Source organism: Rhinolophus sinicus, chromosome 2 (genome assembly GCF_057876585.1).
Source record: "Rhinolophus sinicus isolate RSI-liver-muscle chromosome 2, RSI-T2T, whole genome shotgun sequence".
NCBI lineage: Eukaryota > Metazoa > Chordata > Mammalia > Chiroptera > Rhinolophidae > Rhinolophus > Rhinolophus sinicus.
The window spans coordinates 171416221-171439708 of NC_142502.1; the positions used below are offsets into that span (position 1 = coordinate 171416221).

At 47.2% G+C, this 23488-nt stretch overlaps 1 protein-coding gene across 1 annotated transcript in view; it reads left to right on the forward strand.

Moving 5' to 3' along the window:
• ALK (ALK receptor tyrosine kinase) overlaps positions 1–23488 on the forward strand; it is a 641950-nt gene that overhangs the window by 586111 nt on the left and 32351 nt on the right. Inside the window, exons 12-14 of the mRNA XM_074331841.2 lie at positions 7658–7820; positions 16897–17047; positions 22972–23103. Coding sequence (XP_074187942.2) covers positions 7658–7820; positions 16897–17047; positions 22972–23103 — 446 coding nt within the window. The remainder of the gene's footprint in view (positions 1–7657; positions 7821–16896; positions 17048–22971; positions 23104–23488) is intronic.

Here is a 23488-nt window from a genome sequence, read left to right on the forward strand (position 1 = left end):
AGTCCATAACAAAAATTGTCTTACAGATGACTGGTCATGTTAGTTCAGTGGCCCTACATGTGACTACTACCGTGTTTCCCCGAAAATAAGACCTAGCCGGACCATCAGTTCTAATGCATCCTTTGGAGCAAAAATTAATATAAGACCCAGTCTTATACTATATTATAATAAGACTGGGTCTTATATTAATTAATATACTATATTATAATAAAACCAGGTCTCATATTAATTAATATACTATATTTTAATAAGACCGGGTCTTATATTAATTTTTGCTCCAAAGGACACATTAGAGCTGATGGTCCGGCTAGGTCTTATTTTCGGGGAAACACGGTATCATTAGTTCAATGCCTGATCATGTCAAGACTCATATCTCTGTGATCTTCTTGATCTTTTCCTCACACTTGTTGCCTAATGGCCACTGCATCTCCAGCCACATTGCAGGCAGGAATAAGGGAGAAGTGTCTCTTCCCTTCTTTTCTCTAGCTTTCTAGTCTTCTCTTTTTGGTTCATCATTTGTCCCACTTTCCTTTCTGCCCTTGACATTTGGATTTCCCACTCTTTCATGTGTCCCTGTTCTCCAGTTCACCTTAGAGGGTCTGGAACCCAGACCCAGGAGCCAGGACATTTGTTGTTTTGGGCTCCAAATCTCTTGGCCAGTTGGGCTGCCTGCACCTGCATCTGCCCATCTGCCAGAAGTGTTACAGTCACAAAGGCCTTGTAAGGAATTCATCCTTCATGACTTAGAACCAAACAATAAGCAAGAACCACTAAGAATGAAGCAATGAAGGGTCGTGGCCTCCCACACTGTTGCCTCTCTCTCAGGAACCAGTGGACCTTAGAACTGGAGGCAGGAAATCCTACTAATATCAATCCCAGTGGCCAAGCACCAGATCAAGGCTTTCTCTCTGGTCGGCAGACAGGAGCAGATGAAGGCAGAAATCAATGACTCTTCAGGCCTGAGTGTGGCAAAACTCACAGTTGAACCACCACCACTTCCCACTTCAGCCTCAAAATCAAATCCATTATGTGTAAGCCCCCATTTGTGTGAGTCCACAGCACCGGTCTCCAAATCAAATACTTTCTTAACACAACTCTGGCCTGAAGCCAACTTGGGAATAACCAAATTAGCCCTGAGGCTTCCCTTAACTTAATTTTTATAGCTCTGCTTTCAGGATAGTGTTTTTCCTGTGGCCTTTGTCTTCTCTTATGTGTTACTGACCTTCCCTTGGGGAGCAGGGGTGGCTGAGAACACAACCTAGCAGCCATCACAGGAGCCATTAAAAACTCCCAGATTGCCGGGTGTCAGAGCTGTTTAGGGTAATTCAGTCCTGCAAGCAGCTTTTATCTCAACAGCCATGACTTGCTGCTCTGTTGATAGGGAGCTGACTCACTGGGAGCCTCCTCTCAGCAAAGGGATGTCTCCCTCCCAGCAGAGAAGGACACGGGCCTCTTGTCTTTGTTCCCTGGGAGACTGCAGCACTTTCAGGCATCCTGCCTATCTAGAGAAACTGTGTGAGAGCAAAGGAGACAAAGATGTAAAAGGGAAAAGAGACCACGTGTGAACACAGGTAATACAAAAGACAGGGCTGGTGGCATAATTATCGCTGTTACCACATCCTAACTTCTCTTCAAAAAGAAAGAAAGAGAGAGAGAGAGAGAGAGAGAGAGAGAGAGAGAGAGAGAGAACCAGAAAGCTTTGCATGAATGAATGAGGTGTGTGTGTATGCGTGCGTGCACAAATTCAGTCTGAGAAACTAGAACATGGAAAACTCACCAACTGAACAATGTGTTGCAGAAAGAGTAAACGTGACGTGTCTCACCTCAGCCTCGTTTGCTCTATAGTCACAGGCCAGATGTTTAGATAAAAGTAATAATTCTTCCCCCTTCCCTATCTACTTACCTAACATGGTTTTAAAGAGCTAATCTTGCTGGAGGATGGAGGTGCTACATACGTGTACTGTAATTAAACACACTGAAACTGAAGGCCTAGATTCCCCGCCTTGTTTGTTCAGAATCATAGTGACATCCTTTTATCTGAGATTAGACATCCAGTATCTTCCACCATCCACCAAATATAAGGACCAAAATATAAATACATTCGGAAAATAAAGGTTTGCTGCGGCTGGCTTCCCCTCAGCCTGAAACACGAGAGAGGTATAGGGCCCTCACCCAATGCTGGGTATAAGATTAAGCATAGGAGGACATGCTAAAGTACTAAGAAAACGTATCTGACAGTAAAGAGAGAAGTGAGTCAGTATAAAATATTTATATCTGGGGCCACTTAGTTGAAGGGTCAAATAGCCCTAAATAACTGGCTAAGTGCAGGTGACCCTGTCAAGAAAAAGTTGAGTTATACTTACTGGGCTACCAAAAAAAAAAAAAAAAAAAAAAGGCAGAACATGATGTAACAGCAAATTCTAGGCCATGGTCACTGGAGATGTCCATGAAGTAAAACCTGAAAAACCCCACAGCCCCAGGAATAGAAATGCAGGTGAGGACCTGACCAGGTAGATAGTATAAATCATAGCAAATGACCTCAAGTAATTCCTACATTAAAATTTTTTCAAGGATTCTGGGACTATGGCAGTGATGGCAGTAACCACACAGTTCTTTTTATCTCTCTTAATCCCTACATAACAACAGAGCAATCATGTATCAAACTGAAAACCCATGGACATATGCAACAAACTTTTTTGATAAGGTATTCACCTCCAGCCCCAAAACACAAGTGGGAGACAACAAAGCACCAACAACCACAAGACATGCATAGTCTCAGCACCTGGACAAGAGAAAGCTTAGGAAAGCAACAGGCTGCCTTACACATCTGAGAACACAAGAACCTGTAATAGCTAACAAGTATTTGCTAGAAATGACAGAAAGCCAATCTGAGAAGAGCTGCTGTAAACTGGGCGAGCCTCTGCCCAGTCCAGTGGTATGTGAGTCCCAGGGCCCCACGGTACGATCTGGAGTTAGAGTAGTCTGGTTTCCAGGAAAGGACCCACCCTGAGAAGAAATTTCTGGGAGTGAAATCAATATTGAGTAGGATAGGAATAATAGACAAAAATTAAGAGGACGTCCAGATAAAATTGGGGGGGATAAACAGAGCCAGAAACATCAGAAAACAAACTGCCATATTTTTAAACACTATATATTTTTTAAAAGAGTAGAATAGAGGGAACTCTGTGAAGTTAGCAAATCTGACCTCTAAAAGTTCTAGAAAACAAATTTCACATAGAAGTGCATAGCAGAGAAATATTAAGGTCACATACAAAATTACAAGAAGAATTTAAAAAGAGCATAGAGGACAAAATAACACCTGTACAGAAAAATGAAGGCACACCAGCAAGACATGCCCACAGGAGAGATCAAAATTACATCCCTCGATTTCAAAATGAGCTAAATAACAGTAAAACAAAGATACAAGACATGAAAACTAACATAATCAGAATTACAAAAGAGGAGAAAGTAGGTAATAGAACTCAGAAAAGAATGTAAAATGAAAGGAAAAAATAATTCAGAGATGAAGACTAAATTAGAAGGAAGGCAAGATCAAATAAACACAACAGTTAACACCTTACAAGAAAGAGAAGGTAAAAAGAGAAAAAAAAAATTTAATTAAAAAAAAATGACCTACATCAAAGCTAGGCAAAGAAGATCCAACAAACAGATAACAGGGGCACCTTAAAATGAAAAGCAAAGTGAAGCAAAACAAATACAGCTGTAATTCCAGAAAAATTTTCTTATTGAAACTACTTATTACAGAGCACTCGGTGTATTTAAGACTACTGATCCTGAATGAGCAATACCAAAGAATACAATAATAAAGTTGCCAAACTATCAAAGAAAAAGAAAAGAAATACTTGGGGCACCTAAGCAAAAACAAGTGATTTATTAAAGAATAAACTTTAGAGTATCATCAGAGTTTTTTACAATATTTTATACCAGAAGAAAATGGAGTAGCATATATAACATACTTAAGCAAAAAAAATGCTAACAACATCCACGAACTCAAAGAATATGGCGCCCATGAGTCCTTCTTAAAAAATCTACTTGAAAATAAGCTTCAGACAATAAAAATGACTAGAAATATATCAGCATGATTGATACGAGCATTTAACACATAGTACTTACAGAAGTAAGCCTAAGGACTAAAGGAGAAAGAATATCAAATGTAGTGGCAACCTGCCCAAACATATTTGCATAGATAGACTACGAGTTCAAGGGATTATGGGAGAATGGAGAGAACATATATCAACAACAACAAAAAATTATTTAACAGATCTGGTTTTTTTTTATTGATGATGGCATAGTAGTAGTGTGTATAATGAAAGATAACTATGAATAACTATAGAATATTCTAATTCTACTAGAATGTTCTTGAGAACCAAGATTCTCAGCATAGAAAAAGAAATACAGGTTAATATAGAAGTGGTTACATTTAAAACCCTGTAGTCCTTCATTTGAATTGGAAGTATCAATGTGAGCTCATGAGGTATTTTGTCATACACGTATGTGTGCATTTCACATATGTTTATGTTATATTGATACACACACATTCTGTCCACTAAAGAAGCCTAGAAACAATCACCAACCCAGTAGCAGTAAATGTCTATAGCCCTCATATTATTTAATTAAAATACCTTTTTCCACTAAAGGAAACCAAGGCTTTTGAGAAAGTGGCTGATTCCAGGTCTAGGGAAGGCATACCAGATAGCAAAGAAGCAAAAGCACTCAGGCAGTTTACTGCTGACCAAAAGTTGATAATTTGAGCTTCTAAAGGATAATAGTCATTGATTAGAATTCAAAAATATGTTTAGATTCAAGGATTCATATGATATACAAGCAACTAATTAGTCAACTTTAGAGGATGATAGAGAACCAATTCACTACCTTGAAAACTATAAATAAGGAGAAAGAACTGAGCATTTATTCTTCCTTCCCTATAGGAACTGTACCACTGGGTAACCAAATAGTAGGTGAGAGGAAACATCTCTTTATAAGTACATTCCAGCTAATAAATAAGAAGCTATAATTTTAAATATTATTATTTTATAACTCTCAATAAGTAAGTGAACCTAGGCAGTAAGCCTCTAAACAACTGCTAACATCAAAAAAAGAAAGCCATCATCAGACATTGATCATATATCTAGAAGGGGGCACTGCTCCATTGTTTAAAGAATTGAGATAGGTGGTAGAAATATTTTAACCTCACAATGGCTACAACATGTAGCTTATTTTCATTTCACCCTAATAAGGAGAACAAATTATTAATTTTCATTATATATTAAAAAGGGGGATTGCTTTTTCCAATTTATAGTAAAGAATGGTGTTGCCTAAGTTATGGATGGTGAGTAATTATATTCACTTGGATTTTGGTCATGACTTTATTTCATGGGATTTATAATGGCCATCAAAATGGTTCGATATGCCACAGCTCCCTGAAGTTCAGCTCCATCAACAGATATAGATAAAATTCACTTCCACAGATCAGAACCAAAATAGGCCAAAATATCCACATGAGCCATTCAGTACTCTCCTGCGGTACAACCACATAGGCCTTCAACATGAAACCAATCTTCGTTATTGTGATTAGTATATAGCCGAGAACTTATTTTCCTTTGCATCACGCTCTATTTCTTTGCATTCAGTTGAGCAGAGGAGATGGCTTAGCAACAGTAATAAAACCAGTACAATCACTATCTAACTTATTTTTTTAGCATTGTGCTGTATATTACTAATTGATTTGTTTCTTCTTGGACGGTGCTGCAATCTACGTAAAAGGAAACCCAGTGCTTAATGGATTTTTCTTTACTCAGCTGTCTATAACCAATCAGTGTTTTGATGTCTGTGGATTCTTTATATAATCTATAAGGTTGGTGCAAATGTTATTGCGGGTTTTGCAATTATTTTTAAGCTTTTAAACCACAATTACTTTTGCACCAACCTAATAGATGTGAAAGAGTATTAAACTACGCTTCCAGTGTGTGGTGTAAGTAAGAAAAAGAGAAAGAAGTTTTTTGTGTGTTTTTTTTCATGAATGAGTTTTAATACCATAGATTTTTGTTTTTAAAGTAAGAGAAGAGGAAAGAGCCAGCCTTCCTCCCCTAGCTGCCCCCAATCCTTTGGGCCATTTGATCCTTCTTCAGCTCAACAGAGTCTCAGGGACCAATGTAGACTCTCAGCTGGGGAAATATGAGGAACCATTGCTCTCTGATTGGCAAGTCATCATCTCACTGATTGTCTCACTGTGACCTTGATCTCTCCCAAAACCAAGGTTTTACTTGTTGCTTATGACCAGTCCCTCTCTCTTATATCTCTGCTTGCTGACCTTGTAAACATTCCAGTTACTGCATTTCCCTTTTGTCACCTCCTGGCCTCTTGGGGGACCAGAGTCCTGATGCTAGCCCTGGTGTGTGCCCATGATCCCCTAAAGCCCACACTGTCAGGGCTAAGCTACTATTGGGGACACAGTGGGACTTTCTGGGGCTGAGGGTTCACCAACCACAGTACCGACCAGACTCTCACCTGTTCCATTATGGTGGCTTGCCTATTTTCTGGGACTGAGCAACCTTGATATGGTCTGTCCTGGCTCTAACTGAACTCCAGGCTCAGGGATTTAGTCACTTCCCCTCTCTAGAATGTTCCTTTGCTATATGGATGATGAGATAGGTGGGAGTAGTCACAAATCTGGTTGATTCTCCTGGGAAAGTTTTTACATAATGCAAGTATCGTGCCCTACCCTTTCCCCCCCCGCCCGACCCCAACCGAGAATTTATCATTCCAAATCTCCAGGGCTCTGGGATCTGTATTTTTAAAGGTCCTCAGGTGGTTTGGGGATCACTGAATTCAGTAATCTCCAAGGTCCCATCTTGTTGTGACATTCTCTGATGTCTATGAAATTCTAGACAGAATGAACAAAGGGAACCGACCCAAATGGTTGTGAATAAGGAGGCTGAGCCCTATTGAGAGCCTGACAGACAGACAAGGACACCAGCCAGAAGTGCAAGACTTCCTACTCTACCACTGTCCTGGGTCCCTGGGCCATTAGGGGTCATGGAGCTGACTCTGTGTCTAGTTTACTCTTTCGATCTTCTCCAAGCTAAGAAGATGCTATATAAAGATGTCAAATCTTTGGGATCAGGTTTGAGGCAGTCACAGTAGCACAGCCTGAGTGTCTGCTGTTGGCCCAGCACTGTGCTGGAGCTGGTGAGAAACCAGGAGAGGGCCCCGCCACTGCCCGGGCCTGTCTTACCTGGAAGGGGTCTTTTCTCCCGCCTCGAACTCTCACAGTGCAGTGTTAGCTGGACCTTCCTGGGGCTTTTCTTTTTCTTATTGCCCTGTATTGTGGTTGGTTGCATCCCTTTTGGTCTCCCTTAGTAGGCTGTGAGCTTCTTAAAGCCTGGGTCCAAGTCAGCTCCATCTGTGTCTCTCCCCTGACCCATTTCTCACCTGACCTAGGGCCTGGCACATAGTAGAGCCTCAACAACAGTTTCCAGGTTGAATGACTGAGTGATGTTTCTTGCCCCAACCTTGGTGCCGTCTTGGAATGTGGGCTTGGGTCCGTGGAGCAGACAGCTCGGAGGCAGGCCAGGGAGGCCCATAGAGGAAGGAAGGCCAGGCTAAGTGAGTGATTGTCTTTCCTCTTGTGCCACAGTTCACTGGCTGTTTACCACGTGCGGGGCCAGTGGGCCCCATGGCCCCACTCAGGCCCAGTGCAACAACGCCTATCGGAACACCAACCTGAGCGTGGTAGTGGGGAGCAAGGGTCCCCTGAAGGGCATCCAGACCTGGAAGGTACCAGCCACTGACACCTACAGGTGCGTATGGGGGAGGGGGAAGCCAAGGGGCAGATCCGCCCTCCTGAAGAAGACTGGGGTTCTGCCTATGTGTGCATGCCCCCGGGGTACCCAGGTGGCACACCAAGGCACAGAGGCCACAGAGTCTGGCCCAAAGCAGGGTGTAAGAACCGGAGATGGGGAGATATGAGATAATGGAATATGGCAGCCAAGAAGATGTGTCCTCTATCCTCACGGAAACCACAGACTATCTGTGGAAATGATATACATGCATGAGCTGGCTTCAAAACATTCTTTATCTTTATTATTAATAATTATAATTATAATGGGTTTTTCTTTGACTATTACTTGATGCTGTTCCAATGAGGCAGTGCATCTAAATATGTTTGGGAAACAAAAGTATGATACAAATGAAAGCCAACGTTCTTACCCTTGAGCTTCCTTTCCTGGGCCTTCACTATTGTCAAGTAAAGCAACTGTTCTCGAGCTCTCGTCCCATGTCCAGCCCCTTGCCCAGAGTATGCCACTAGAGCAAGGCCAGGCTGGAGGGAAGCCTGACTCCCCTCGGCCACTTTCAGGCCACTAAGAAAACTCAGGAGGAGCTTAGACCAGTGGTTCCCTTCACTGAGTGGCATCGGAAGGACTGAAGGGCTGGTTAGAACAGTTTGCTGGGCCCACTCTTGGAGCACCTGATTTTGTTGGTCTGGAGTAGGGTCGGAGAATAAGAATGTCTAACAAGTCCCCAGGTGAGGCTGGTGCAGCCCCTGAGAACCGCTGAGTTAGGTCAGACCCTTGACGGGTCCTCACATCGTCCTGTGACGTGGGCAAGGCTAGTGCTGCAGCCCTTCCTTTACAAATGAGGAAACTGAGGCTCAGAGAGTCAGGAGCCCCCGACAGTCCAGGAACTGCCTCCAACCCCAGACTTCTGCGTCACAGCCTCACTGTGGCTCCTTCCACCACACAGCCAGACTGTTTAAACAGGAAGCATCGTAATTCTGTCCGTGTTGGTGCAAATGGACCCCAGGGGCTGAATGCAGTGGGAAATGAGCTCTCTTTCCCCTCCTGCAGCCCCCAACCCCCAGCATATCCTCAGCCCCCTGGGAATAAACGGGGCTTCTCAAGTTGCCCTGTTTTCTGTGGCAGTCCCACTCCTGGGACCTCGGTATAAAAGTGTTTCAGGGAGAGCCCTAAGTGCTTTTTAAATGACATTCTGGGCAGGAATGAAATAACAAGGTTTGGCTGCAATCAGATTAGTTGCTCTGGGTCCCGCATGCTCCCAGTAAATGGACGAAGACATGCAGTCACCACTGATCCCACCACCCCAAGCTGGCCAGTCCCCCCCTTCCTGCCTGGCTGAGTTTGCATGGGCCACCCACTGTCCCAGAGCAGGAGTAAAGGACTCCCAGGGAGAAGGGGATGGATGTTTGTTGAAGATCTACTAGGTATTTCTCCTTCTTTGAGCAGCGAGGTAACTGTCATTGTTATTATTATTATATGAGTAGGACACTGGAGTCAGAGAAGCGTCACAACAGATCTCGGGCCACGTGATCAGACAGCAGCCAGAGAGCATTTGCAGATACAGATGGATCCTCACACAGTAGCTTCTGACTTTCCTGCTTCCAAGGACTTTTTCCTGACTTCCTCAGAGGGACCCCATGGTTTGAAAGATTTTGGCTGCCCGGTAAACGGCACTATGAAATAATAATTAATCCATCATCCCATTTGTTGTTAATAGCAGCTGTATCTAAGTGTAGCCAGGTTTTGATCTGCATGAATTGCCACAGTATGGCCATGCTCTGTTGGTATAAGCCCAGCCCAGGTTGGAACACTATTTCCACGTCTCTCTGAAATACAGAGGGTGCCAAAAAAATGGACACACATTTCAAGAAAGGGAAACTGCATTAAAATCGTGGAAGTGTATGGGAAACTGCTCCTGGAAGTGTATGGGTGCTCAGCTAGTGCTGTCTGGCTGCTGCCTGAGGCCTGGTACTATTATTGCTCCAGCCGACTTCTCTGCCTACTGGTCAAAGGAGTGAAGGAAGGGGAACTAGTACTTACCAAGCACCTGCGGGATGCCAGGATGGGGCCATTATTGCCTGGGACTTCCTCAGGGATGCACACAGGTGAAAGCACCCCCCACTTCTAACTACTCATTTGTCCTGGGTCCGTCTCCCACCAACTACTGCTTTGCCCACCACTACAAAGGAAGAGGCCCAAAAAGAGGGAGGATGAGGAGGCTGGGGAGAAGACAGCACATGCGGGGATGGTGTGTGGAGGGGACGATCAGGAGCAACACGCAAATCCCTATCCCCCCAACCTCTGCTTTCCTGCCCGGGGCTTCCCTTTCCCCTGGATTTGCCACTTCCTCTGTCAAAACAGTAGAGGTGATGCAGCCACTCCCTCCAAGTACATATGTCCTGGTGCCCAGACCTGCTTTGCAAATCTCCGTGGCCATATTAGGCACCAGTAAGGACACTGGGCCTGACACAAGTATACAAAGGTGATGCAGTCCCTGCCCAAGAGGAACCCAGCCTACGGGGGTGGACGTAGGAACAAAGCATTTCAGTGTGATATAGAAGGTACCACAGCGGAGGTTGGCACAAGGCGCTGCTGTCGGAGGCCAAGGTGAAGGTCTGAGTTCATGAGTGGCTTCCACAAGGAGACAGCAGCCCAAGTTCAGTCTTAAAGGTGATAAAATTGTTTACAAAGAAGAGGGGAGGGCCTTCCTGGTGGAAGGAGCTCCTGGGGCAAGGCCAGGCCAGCCCGACCTGAGGCAGAACCTCCCAAAAGCCTTTAGCTCCCTCTGGTGACAGCCTGGGGTGGCAGTGAGAGAAACAAGCCTGGAGGCGTGGCGAGCAGATGGAGGGCTGACTGGGTCATCCAGGCAAGAATCAGAAAGGGCTCCACCAGGGCAGGGGAAATATGGATGGCGAGAAGGCACAGGGCCCTTGGGAGGTAGAACCAGCATGATTGGGGGGTTGGGGGACAGGCAGTGCCCAGGACGATAGCTATGCTTGGTGGGGGCGGAGGGAGCCAGGACAATAAGTGACAGCTCCGTCTCATGGAGCTTGATTGAGAAGGACAGGGAAGGATTCAGCGGAGGGTGAGAAGAGCACCTGATTAAGGGAGATTTCTGGGTCATGGCTCTGAGTGATGTCTAGTGTGCCCATGGGGGTGGGTGGCTGGAGTGGGTGACAAAATGAGCATTGATAATGGGGTATGCTGGGGTGAACGAGATCCTCAGCCTTGCCATAAAGTGGGGACCCAGCTGCCGACACAGCCTAGCTCCGAGGGCTGCTGGGGATCTAGTGTGATTCTGTGTGTGGGGACATCCCCACACAGAGGCCGTCCACACTCAGCAGATGTTAGCCAGCCATCTCTCAGTCTTCCTGTCTCCTGCCCTGCTCATCCCCTTCTCTCTTCCTCCAGCCTTCCTTCCTTTCTTCCTTCCTCCCTTCTTTCCTTCCTTCCTTCCTTCCTTCCTTCCTTTCTTCCTTCCTTCCTTCTTTCCTTCCTTCCTAATTCTCTAAGGCTTAGCATCCTTCCCAGCCCTCAGTCCTCCCCCCACTACACACACACACACACACACACACACACACACACACACACACACAGTATGAAAACATTTGTCAAGCATGGCCCACAGCTCCTGATGGCAATTCTTTCATGGTTCACTCATTCCTCAGACATAACGTACACGAGGCCCCAGATCCCAGCTGGAGCCAGCACGTCCGGCATGCCAGCTGACCAGGCCACAGCTGTTTCTGACCATCTCCATCACTGACACTCTTTCCTCACCTGACTCCAGGGACCAGCACATGCAGCTGGATGACACCATCCTTCCCCCCAGTCCACAAACAACCACAGAATTCCTACTGTGTGCTGGGCACTGAGTAGGTGCTCCAGGACTCATAGAGAGGACTGAGCCTCTGCAGACCGCAGGGCAGAAAAATGAAACGGTCCACAATGCCCGTAAAGTTCTAGACAATTATAGGAAGGTCACAAATCATGATTAATTGTTGGAGTCACTGTGCAGATAGCCATCGCCAAGAGCACAGAGCAGGGAAAGTCGGGGGGTGGGGAATGGTGCGAAGGTCGATGGGCTGCCGACAGAATGGAGTTTGGGTCTAATTTCTGCCCCTGACACACTGGGTGACCTTGAAAGTGTGCTTTCCCTTCTCTGCAGTGGCCCCTTCTGTAGAGGGAGGAGTTGCAAAGAGGACAGAGATCTCTTCCAGCTCCAATATCCCCAGGCACTTAGAGCTGCACTGGTCAGGCAAGTTGTGGGGAAGAAGTGGAATAAGCCTTGCTCCTTGGTGCAGTCTGGAATGGAATTTGCACAGCAAGCAGCAGGTCCCTCCGAAACGGGCCCTTCACTGCTGACCCCAGAGGCATCTCCTGATGGCTCGAATGACCCATCTGGATAATCCAACTGTACATCTGAACAGGAATTTCCCACTGACCAAGCCCTGTACATACTCACATGTATCCCGTGAGTATGTACATGTACATGTCTCACAATAACCCTGTAGGCTAGGATAGGCAGGGAGGGTCTTACTATCCTGATTGCACAGAGGGGGGAACCAAGACCTGGAAGAGGGAAAAGCACGCGCCCAAGGTCCTGCTGGGAATTAGAGGCAGAGCCCAGAGTGGGTGCAAGAGAGACATGAGGTGCTTCATGCTTCTCCAAGTGGGGTCCACTCCCTCCTTGCCCTCTGCCCCGCCCCCTGCATTCCCTCGGAGGTGTGGTACCGACACTGCCACACTGTGCACACCAGCTGTGCTCTCCTTTCAGGATCCAGCAGGCAGCCACTTTGATTTGCTGCTAATTCTTTATTTAAAAAAAGATTCACAACTCAATTACATCAGGTAACAAAAGCTCGCAGTCAATAATACAAAACGCAAACCCAATAAACATCCATTTTGACCAGGGGCCATGGACTTAGAAGAGAAAAAAAAAGAAAAGAAAATTACAGCATCAGCTCGTTGAGAACAGTACCTTGTAATTCCCAGTAAATTAGAATGACTGCGAGTCATTTTCCCCACTTGAGTGGCAGGTATATTAATTTATTGTCATTTGTCAACCATCAAAAATAAATTGTTTACAAGGGATGGGGAGAAAGCTTCAGAGACTCAGGCTGAGGTTGTTATCATAATATTATGGCACGAGTTTGTGTAGCATCACTCACAGGGTTTGGGGTCCTCAGAGCTTGCCTGTGCTTCCACTGGCTCCCTAAAGAGGTGGGTCCTGGGTGAAACTGAATAGCCTCAACTCCAGATCCCCTTAACCATGCTCTGCTTTACCTATGGCTCTCTAGAAATCAGGGCCTCCTTCATTCACCCCACTTCTGCCTCCCAGAAGTCACCCCTGGGAACCCAGGACAGGAGGGGGCAGACTCAGCCACAGACGCACTGTTTGTCGCTCACTGGCTGCCCTCTAGGCACTGAATTAAGTCTCTGATAGGCATTATGTCATTTAATTCTCAAAACAGTCCTTCAAATAGATATTATTATCATCACCCTTTTATAGATGAGGAAACTGGAGCTAAGGCCGGGTAAATACCTACCCAAGGTCACACAGCTGGTTAGTAACACTGGCAAGGCCAGGACCAGGGGAAGTAAACGGGTGCCTTGGACACAAAATGTAAGGACGCATTGGCTCTCGGGGTCAATCAAGTGCAGGGTCTGTACATGGGGTGGGGTGCCTCACCTCACCCTCGTCCTAGGCCTGTCTAACAGAGCTTGGGTTTGCACCCAGGTCTGTCTGCATCAAAGCCCTTGCTTTTTTCTCTATGGTACATCCCACTCCAGAGGAGCTCATCCTCGTAGTAGCAACTAGAAGCTTCCAAAAGCGTGACGCAATGCGGTGGGGTTTCGGGCCTCAGGGGGCTGACTACGGAGGCACTACTTGCCAGGACCCCTACAATTAGTCCAGAGAGGCAGTTGCTTGCTCCTCGTGACTTTAAGAAAGTCCATAATCCAGGTTAAAAATGGGGGGCTGAGGCCCTCATACAGTTAAGTAAACTCAGGCTGCTGACAGCTGCTTGCCACGCTCTACTATCTCCTTTGGAATCTACAGAGCTGACCCCAGGCCAGAGTCTCACCCTGCACTTGGCATCATTTTGCAGTCTTTTCAAATCCTCTACTTATCCCCATGAGGGCAGGGCTTCTGGTCCTCATTTTTCTCCTTGGGAGGGAAAGCTGTGGTTCAGAGAGGTTAACCAACGTGCCCCCGGTCACACCATCAGCGACCAGACCAGCGTATGACTCAGACCTCAGGGCTCGTTCCTTCGCACCTCACTGCCAAAAACTAGGTCAAGACTCAATGAGGTTAGCATGCAGACTTGGTCAGGGGGTGGGCGAAATAAGAAAGATGGCTTAGGTAGGGGGCAAAAAAACCAAGTCAGGAGCAAACAACTTCTAAAATATAATAATTTGGCTAAATTTAAATGTGTGAAAGGGTTCAGAATGATTCATAATGCATGCAGATTGATGCAAATGACTTGCAAACGATGCAGAAAGAGATGAGAAGCATACAGCTTACCTCTCAGCCATAAGCACGAGTGGGCAGGACACGAGGACTCCGTCTCAGGCAGCAGTTTTCCAAGCAAACCACACCTTCAGGTTAAAAGGACTTTCTGATGCAGCCCGACAAAGCCCCGGAACCTGGAGTGGTGAGGACAGAGGAGGGTCCATTGCTATCTCCAGACTCTACAGTCTCTGGGACCCCCACCACCAACACCACCCCTGCCCCAGGCTTCCCTTCTCTGAGCTAAATAATTCTCCTTGCTTTCCTTTCACCAATAAGCCTTCCTTTTTTTTTAGTCTTTTAGCTGTCCTCCCACCTTCTCCATTTCTAACAAGTCAGGAGGGAGGGTTTGGCTGCGATCTGAGTGAATTAGGATGGGCCAGAAACTTCTCAGACCACCCTCGCTGTATATCCATATAAGCCTCACAGCAGCACAGAGGGAAGAAAATGGCCTCTATGAGGGGAAATATGGGGGTGCGGACCAGGGCCTGCCAGCTGTGTGGCCTCAGATGAGTTACTAATCCCTCAGTTTCCTCATATGTCAAATGAGATGACTAACAGCTACTGCTTATGGCTATTGGGGGGGGGCCATATGCATTCATGCCTGGTACATTGTAGGGTGCTCAGGCATTGGCCCCTACCTCTCTCTGCAGCCCTACAGCGCCCCCCCCCCACACACACACACACACACTGCAGCCACCTGCTGCGGTCAGATATACCCCAGGCTCTCCTGAGTGCACGACCATCCACACAAGCTGGACTCCTACCCTCCGCCTCCTCCTCCTTGTCTGAGAGTCCTACCTACCCATCATCTCCACCACGAGGCCAACTTCAAACCTCACCCCACCTGTCCTGCAACCAGCCAAGGACTCCCGCGTGCCCCACCTCCGTGCCTGTCACAGTCATCTGTCTCCCTCCCAGGCCCTGAGCACCCGATGGCCCTGACACTGTGCAGAGATTTCCCACTTTCTCAGGGCTTTCACCCCATTCTCTCCTTTGAACGTTGAACCCCCACTATCCTGTGAGTTCGGAAAAGAAGATATGGTTCTTCTTTGACTAGGGAAGAGGTTGGGGTTCTGAGAGGACACACAGCTGGGAAGCGGTCCACTCTAATCATAGACCCCAGAGCCCTTTGGTCCCTCCACCATGCCTCCCCAGTACAGCCACCCTTACTGGTGAAGTTTCTCTTTTCAGAACTATGGCCACCTCCCCACTTTCTTTGTAAGCCCCTTGGTGGTCTGGAGCCATCTCAGGTCTCCTCATATGCCCACAGCCTTATGCCATGCCCATGTGCTGTGAGCTCCAATCAGTGCCTGGCCGCTGGCAGGGCCATGGGCCGGAGACTCTCCTCTGAACTCCGTGGACACCTCAGTTTCTCGCCTGCCACATTAGCAATCAGTCAGCCCTCCAGGCTTGTCTCTGTAGAACAGGCCTGGGCTCCACCTTAGGAAGGCCCAGGAGGCCCCTAACATGCTTAGAACATGAGACACGTCCTAGAATTATAGGAGGAGAAGCCACCGTGTGTGCATATGAGCAAAACCGCCTTGCCTCGCTTCCTGGAAGCTTTTCATAAGGACCCTGAATCTGAATACATGGGGACATGAAAACCTCCTGAGTCCCTTTCCCTGGCAGCCGGTCTCTGGGGAGGCATTTGTAGCTAGTATGCTAGCTGTCTTCAGACATGCCGCTCTTCAGGTACAGTTCACCAATTGAGTTATTTTCCCCCCCATCCTTGCTTGACTTTATCTCAACAACCTAAGAGGCAGCAGAAATAATCCCGCGTTTTTATTTTCATCATGATTGGTTGCTTGTTGTCTGCACACGTATTGCTCCAGCAGGAGTTACTGGTGGGGTAGGAATAAATAGTCTGGGCTTGTAAACACCACTCTCCTCAATCATTCCATGTGGGACCTCCTTCGTGTGTCTACACACCCATGGGGACACTTTAAAGCTCTCTACCAAGTCAGTTTCTGCTACTCCCTCCATTAATAATAATAATCATAAACACTTTTGAGTGCTTCTTAGGTGCCAGCCATAATTCTAGGACTGCATGTCTTAATGTCTTTAATCCTGATAACACACATGGGCTAGAAGGCTGTTCTCTTATTATCCCCATTTTACAGATGTGGAACAGATGTGTCTAGGGTCACACGAGTACATCGATTGTGGACAGGGAGAAATATCCATAATGGGGAAATCCCAGGTATTCAGAACAGCCTCACCCCAACACCCCACGTTAATAAAGACTCTCCCTCTCCTCCCCGCCTCTCTTTTTCCCCCACCCCTCTCCTTTCCTCTCTCTTTCTTTCTTCTATCCTTTTACTATTTCTTTACCTTCCTAGCTCTGTGACTGAAGCAATTCACTGTCCGTGTCTAAACTTGACAGTCCTCTCCTGACCATGGGGAGAGGAATCCTCCTTGCTCACCTCCCAAGCTGGTGCGGTCAGGCTCAGAGAACCATCAGGACCACGACAGTGGTGCACTTGACCCCCTGTAGCTGCTGGGTTGGCAAGAAGGGCGTCAGTCTTCAACGCACGGCAGGAGCCCATGTGCTTTGTCCTATTGCAGCATCTCGGGCTACGGAGCTGCTGGCGGAAAGGGCGGGAGGAACACCATGACGCGGTCCCACGGTGTGTCTGTGCTGGGCATCTTCAACCTGGAGAAGGACGACACGCTGTACATCCTGGTCGGGCAACAGGGGGAAGACGCCTGCCCCAGCGTAAGTGCCCAGAGCAGGGGTTTCTCTTCCACATTGACCCAGGATCCAGGCAGGCCCCTCGGAGGGCACCAACGCCCGACACACCCCTTTGGGGAGCTCACGTTCCGGGTCCATTTGGGTGCATGAGAAAGCGGGTACTGTGGCTGTTAGGGTTTTACATCCCTACAGGGACCAAGGCTGAGGCACGGGTCTCACGAGTAACCTTAAAACTGAAGAACTGAATCCTATTTGAATGGGCAAATGGTTGTTCCTCGGAGCAGAAGTACAAGATGAAGAGACTTCCTAAACTCTCTTGCTAGGGCACCGTTGTTTTTAGCCATGTTATTACAAACAGGATAATACCAGGCTAAACAAACAGGAAAATACCAGGTTAAACAATTCTTGTTCAGCTCTTAGGCACATATATGTCCATAACTGGATAGGAAAAGTTCTGAAAGATACAGCTAACAATGATTGCTTCTGGGGAGAGGACTGGAGGTGAGGATGCTTTATCAGTAATGCCTGATATAGTTACAAAAAGAATGTGTTCATGTATTATTTATTATTAGTGTGATTAAAACATTTTAAAGCACAGATCAAAGCTGGAAGACCATGTAATCAACTTCCCCCATTTTACAGATGAGAAAATGGAGACCACAGAGGTGAAGAGACTTGTTTAAAGTCACTCATGACACAGCACAGAATAGGGACTCTGGCTCCTGTTTTTGCTGTGCCTCGCACTTGCTTGGGCCTCGGTTTTTATGGCCTTTCTCTCTTTTCAACTTATAGCTCATCACTGGACAAGCCAGACTGCCACTCTCTGCAGCCCCAGAGACAGCCTGCCTTCCTTCTGGTTTCTGAACCCACTGGGGTGTCCAGCTGTCAAACATGGAGAGTTCCAACAATAGGAGTTAAAAATACTGATAGTGGTCTAAAATTACCAGGAGAATGAGAAAGTAAGGACTGATAAAGCAGGAGCCATGCAAACTCCCAGTACCCAGGAGTTTGCCTCTAGTCTGTGTTGAGCGGAGGCAGGAGCCTGTAGGTGCGGGCATTCAGCACCTTGCAGGGCATTTCCCCCATGAGCCAGGGCCCACTCTCACCTGAAGCACAGCTTCCGCCTGGGGGCTGTGGAGGCAGGGAGCAGGGTTCTAGTGCCCAGGAGCCAGGGGTTCTCCAGGAACCTATCCAAGAATAGCCTTGGAGGACAGATGTGGTAACAAAGGCTACCGAGAAAGCAGTTCAATTCCACAAAATAAATTCAGGGCTCCTGAGAGCTAGGCGCTAGGCTGGGAGCAGAGCACAGCCTCCCCCTCCCCCACTACCTTATGGGTTTAAAACAAAGCAACAGGAATAAACTTAGGTGCAACCTTGTGCATGAGAAATGTCTGGACTCCAACTTTTATTTAGCAACTATAATCAGGACTTTCCAGCCTGATATATTAAGTCATTAAATTACAGGCTGCTGTAATTTTCACAGGAATTTATTGAGTGCTAATGTAATTCTTTCATCTAAGCCGAAAGATTGCATTGACTTTTGCAAGGGACTTTTACTTGATTGGATTGTAATCAATTATGTCTTTTCACAGGACTGCTTCCTTTTTTTTTTTTTAATTCAATTGTAATCTACTTGTTCCTCTGGGCTGCTGCACTTTATCATTTCATTAATCAACCTACTTGCTCTCAAACTTTGTGGATGCACAAGGAGTTTCGAAGAAGCCAGTTTTCAGCCAGGGACAGAGGGCAGCCCCCTCTGCTGGTTGTGCCCGGCATAGCATGGGCTTGGGGAAAGGAACTGGTGTTGCCGGTTACTCCACACCTCCATCCCCCCAGGAGTCATTGGGAGAGGGAGAAAGACTGTTTACAGGTTCTACCTCAATCTCCAATCCTCCCTAGGCAGAAAAATGGTGCTCAGAGAGGATCCTCTAGAGGACGACGTGGACTCTAAGGATTAAACTGCAGGATTTGGCAGCTTCGGTGATTCAAACGCACATCCGTGTGGAATCACTCTTTCTGTGTGCCGTACTCAGCGCAGAATGGGCTCCAGCTGCCGGAAACTCACACACACACACACACACACACACACACACACACACACACACACACACACTTGCCTCTGCTTCTCCAGTTCCTTCCTAGCCTCATCTGGTGGCATAACTCAGGGTTTCTCAACATCAGTACCATTGGCATTGTGGAGCAGATAATTCTTTGTGGTAGGGGCTGCTCTGTGCAGCGTAGGTGGTTAGCAGGATACCTGGCCTCTACCCACCAGATGCCAGTAGCACCCCCAGAAATTACAGTCAAAAAAGTATCCAGACATTTCCAAATGTCTCCAAGGCAGCAAAACCATTAATCTAATTGTTAAACCTCACCACGACCATCACTCACAAGGTAAATATTGTGAAGGGCAAGCCCACACCCAACAGTACCCAATTCATTCAATGTATTCAGCAAATACTTATTGAGTACCTACTATATGCCCATCACTGTTCTAGGAACTTGGGATATATCCATGAACAGAAGAAATATCTTTGCTCTCAAAGAGCTTACGTTCATTCCAGGGGCACAGGGCCGAATAGACAATAACTAGTTAATCGGTTAATAAGTTAATCGGGACGTCCAAAAGTGAAAGTGTTAGGGTGCACAGAAGTAGGGTAAAGGGAGTCGAGTGTGCCAGAGTTCAGGGATAGGTCGCAATTTGAAACAGGGTGGTAAAGGAAAGCCTATTGAAAAAATTTCAGCTGAGCAGAGTCCTGAAAGAGGTGAGGGCTTGAACCAGGAAAGTATCTGGAGACTCCAGCAGAGCAGGACCAAGTACCTGAGGTGGGAGCATGCCTGGTGTGGAGTGGAGGCAGAGTAGGTAAGAGATGAGGTCAGGAGAAATGCGGACCAGTTCAGGCCATTGTAAGGTCACGTTTAAGCCCTAGGAGACCTTTGAGCCAAATAGTGAGAATAGAGCCCGGATGCAGTTTGTGTATCTAAATGATCACTGCTGCTGCAAAGTGGAGAATAGACCACATGGGCTCAAGCAAGAGTCAGGGCAATGAATTCAATGGCTATTGCATTAACCCCAGCAAGAGAGAATGGCGTCTCAGACCAGGATGTTAACAGCGGACGGAGGTGGTGAAAAATGGTTGAATTCTGGGCATATTTGAAATGTAAAATCCAAAAGGATGTCCTGCCTGATTAGATAAGAAATTGAGAGAAGGGAAAGATCAAGGGTGACTCCAAGAATTGTGCCTGAGCCACTGGAAGGAAGGAGCTGCCATCAGCTGAGCTGGGGAATGCTGTGGAAGGAGCAGGTTTGGGGCAAGATCGGAGTTCAGTGTCAGACATACTGAGTTGTACAGCTCTGTCTGATAGATAGCCGAGCAGGGACTTCCAGAAGACAGCAGGAATTCAGGAGAGAGATCTAGAGTAGAGATACAAATTTGGGAGAAATCAGCATAAAGTTGAGACAGGCTGAGATTGCCTAGGGAGCAGTACAGATTGAAAAGACCAAGGACTGACCCCTGAACACCCCCAACATTTATAGGTCAGGGAAAAGAAGCCGAACCAGCAAAGGAGGCTGAGGAGGAGAAGCCAGGGATGTTGGAGGAAATTCAGGAGGGTGTGCAGTCCTGAAGGTGAGGTGAAGAAATTATATTATGAAGAAGTGATCAACAACACCAAATGCTGCTGCTGGGTCCAGCAACATGCAAGACTGCTCATTCCGTGCCCCTCAGTCGACTGAAAGGAGACTCCCTAGCAGGGACAGCAGGGGACAGGCATAAGTCTGGGCTCCAGGTAGACCGAGGCCACCCTCCAGCCTGACTGCTCCCTCCTTCCCACACTTCCAATCTCCAGCCATCTGCAGCTTCTATTCACAGGAAGAGGGCATCCCCAATGGGTGGAGGCCACACTGCTGCCAGGTAGAGGAGAGGAAGAAAGGGAGCAGGTCTGAGGGGATGGACCATCTTAGCACCATTGATTCAGACTGGGCAAACCCCCATTTACAGAGGAGGAGGCAGGTCTGGGGAGGTGAGGTGGTTCAGCCAACCTCTGGCAGGGCCTGTCCAGAAGCCAAACTGGGCCCTGTATTCTGTGCTCTGCTCTGCCCGGCTGATGGCCCACATTTCCGTCCAGCATGCCTCTGGCCTATCGTGCCTTCCCCAAGCGGCAGTTAGCAGGGTTTCCTTCCACCAGTCTGACCACCAACCCCACAGTCCTGGGCAGCACTGCACATATGCAGGAGAAATGTCAGCTCTCTACAGTAGCAATTCACAGCCTTCCACCCACACTAAATCCACTATAAAAAATATCAAATTATTTCCATCATTAAATCCAAAATGCCATGAAACAAATTGCATCTCAGCTATTTATCTGAAAATTTCTCTAGGACTCATTGCCAGCACCCCCGAGTGCTTTAGCATAAGGAGTGGCTAAAGATGAATTGCCATGTCCGCTGGCTGGTTGCACAGCAGCATTCGATGGAAATTTGATGTTTTATTGGCCTTTTTTCTATTAAGTAAAAGAAAAGTCATTTTCCTCTGAGGTCAGGTCGATCTTTGGAGAGTTCCTCTTAGCTGCTGTGGCTGATAAGCGACAGCATGGCTATTCTCGAAGCACTGTGCTGTCTTTATTCAGAGATTCCAGGATCTGTGTCACAGGAATCCCCCCAGCCAGGGACATCCCCAGGGACTCACAGATGCCTGGGCTCACGCCAGGACCATACGGGGCCCAGAAGTGAATCCAAATAAAACAGCAGCCACTTATTGAGTCCCAAACACGTGTGAAACACCATCCTGTACTGCCCACAACCTGTGGTGTCCTCATTCCCATCCCACACGTGTGGGTCAAAGAGCTTGAGTGAGGCCTTCTCCACAGTTGTTCAGGGGTGTCTGTCTGATTCCAGGGTTCACACCCTGTTCTCCATGGCGGACACAGAGAGCGCTATTTAGGGCTGTGCCAGGGAATTTCTGGAGGCAAGAAATGGGATGCTAGCTGGAAGGAATGGAGAAATGATTATCCCAAAGATGAGCTGGGAATAAAATCCAAGCCTGGCCTCCCACTGGTTGTTTTCCTCTTTCCATGAGGCCTCAGAACTGCAACTTCTCAAAAAAAAAAAATAAATCCCAGTGGCGCCCCACTGCCTAGACAATGGAGTCCAGCTTCTTCTCAGATTATGTCCAAGGCCCCTGTCCAGTTTAATCTGACTGTCCAGTTTAACTCCTTCTACCCACCCTCACTTACATGCCCCCTAACCCTATCTCACCGCTTAGGGCCTTTGTCATCCCCTCTTAAGAGACCAGGGGATCCTAAAAGGTCCCCCTGAACCATCTCTCTGTCCTAAAATGGACTTTTCTGAGCCAAGGAGACTCCTTGGCTTTTTCCCCAAATACCCCACTCGCCCTGTGGGCTCATGCTGCTCTCTCCCACTGGCATACCCTAACTTTCTCTCATTCTCTGTGTTTAAAAATCTCTCTATCAGATGTAATGTACAGCATAGGGAACATAGTCAATAATATAACTTTTTACAGTGACAGATGGTTACTAGACTTACCATAGTGATCACTTCCTAAGGTATATAAATGTCAAATCAATATGTTGTACACCTGAAACTAATATAATACTGTATGTCAATTATACTTTAGGGTTTTTTTAAAAAAAAAGTCCCTATCCTTCAAGGCCCAACTAAATGTCACCTCCTCCAGGCAGTCCTCCCTGATCATCAGAAACAAAGACTCACTCTCCCTCCCCCAGCTTCTCATGCATTTGCTATCCAAGCTGTCCTGTGGTCCTTCTCGAATTCTGCCCAGAGTGACAGTTATCTGGGTATGTTTTTTGTCCCTTCAATTCAACTGTAAGCAATTGAGAGGTAGGCCCTATCGTTAAGCATAGAAGATCCATCTGCTGGGAAGTAGAGAACTCTGAGCGCAAACCTGAGGTGCTTTTTGTTTCCACAGACAAACCAATTAATCCAGAAAGTCTGCATTGGAGAGAACAACGTCATAGAAGAAGAAATCCGCGTGAACAGAAGTGTGCACGAGTGGGCAGGAGGGGGCGGAGGAGGGGGTGGAGCCACCTACGTATTTCAGGTGAGGTCGGTAGTGCCAGCTCCCCAAGGGCAGTGACTTCTGTGGGTCATGAGGTTGGAGCCTCGCAACAGCTCTGGGAACAAAACGCCTCTCAGCCCCATTTAAAGATGCGGAAACCGAGGCCCAGAGGGATGTAGGGCTCCCTGTCTGTCCAGGAAAGGACAGGCTCTTCTCTTGCTGATGTTCCAGCCCAATTTCACCACGCAGGCTTTTGCCATCCCTGCTTCAGAGCTCCAGAGGGTCCCACTGTGCCCTCCCCTGTCCTAAGGTGAACTTTTGTGGCAGCATCGCAGTCAGGCCAAAAGGCAAAGACTTCCTGTGAGGTCTTCCCACAGGGACAGTGATGCTGAGGGCTTAATCTTGAGGTCATGTGGGTCAGAGCCAG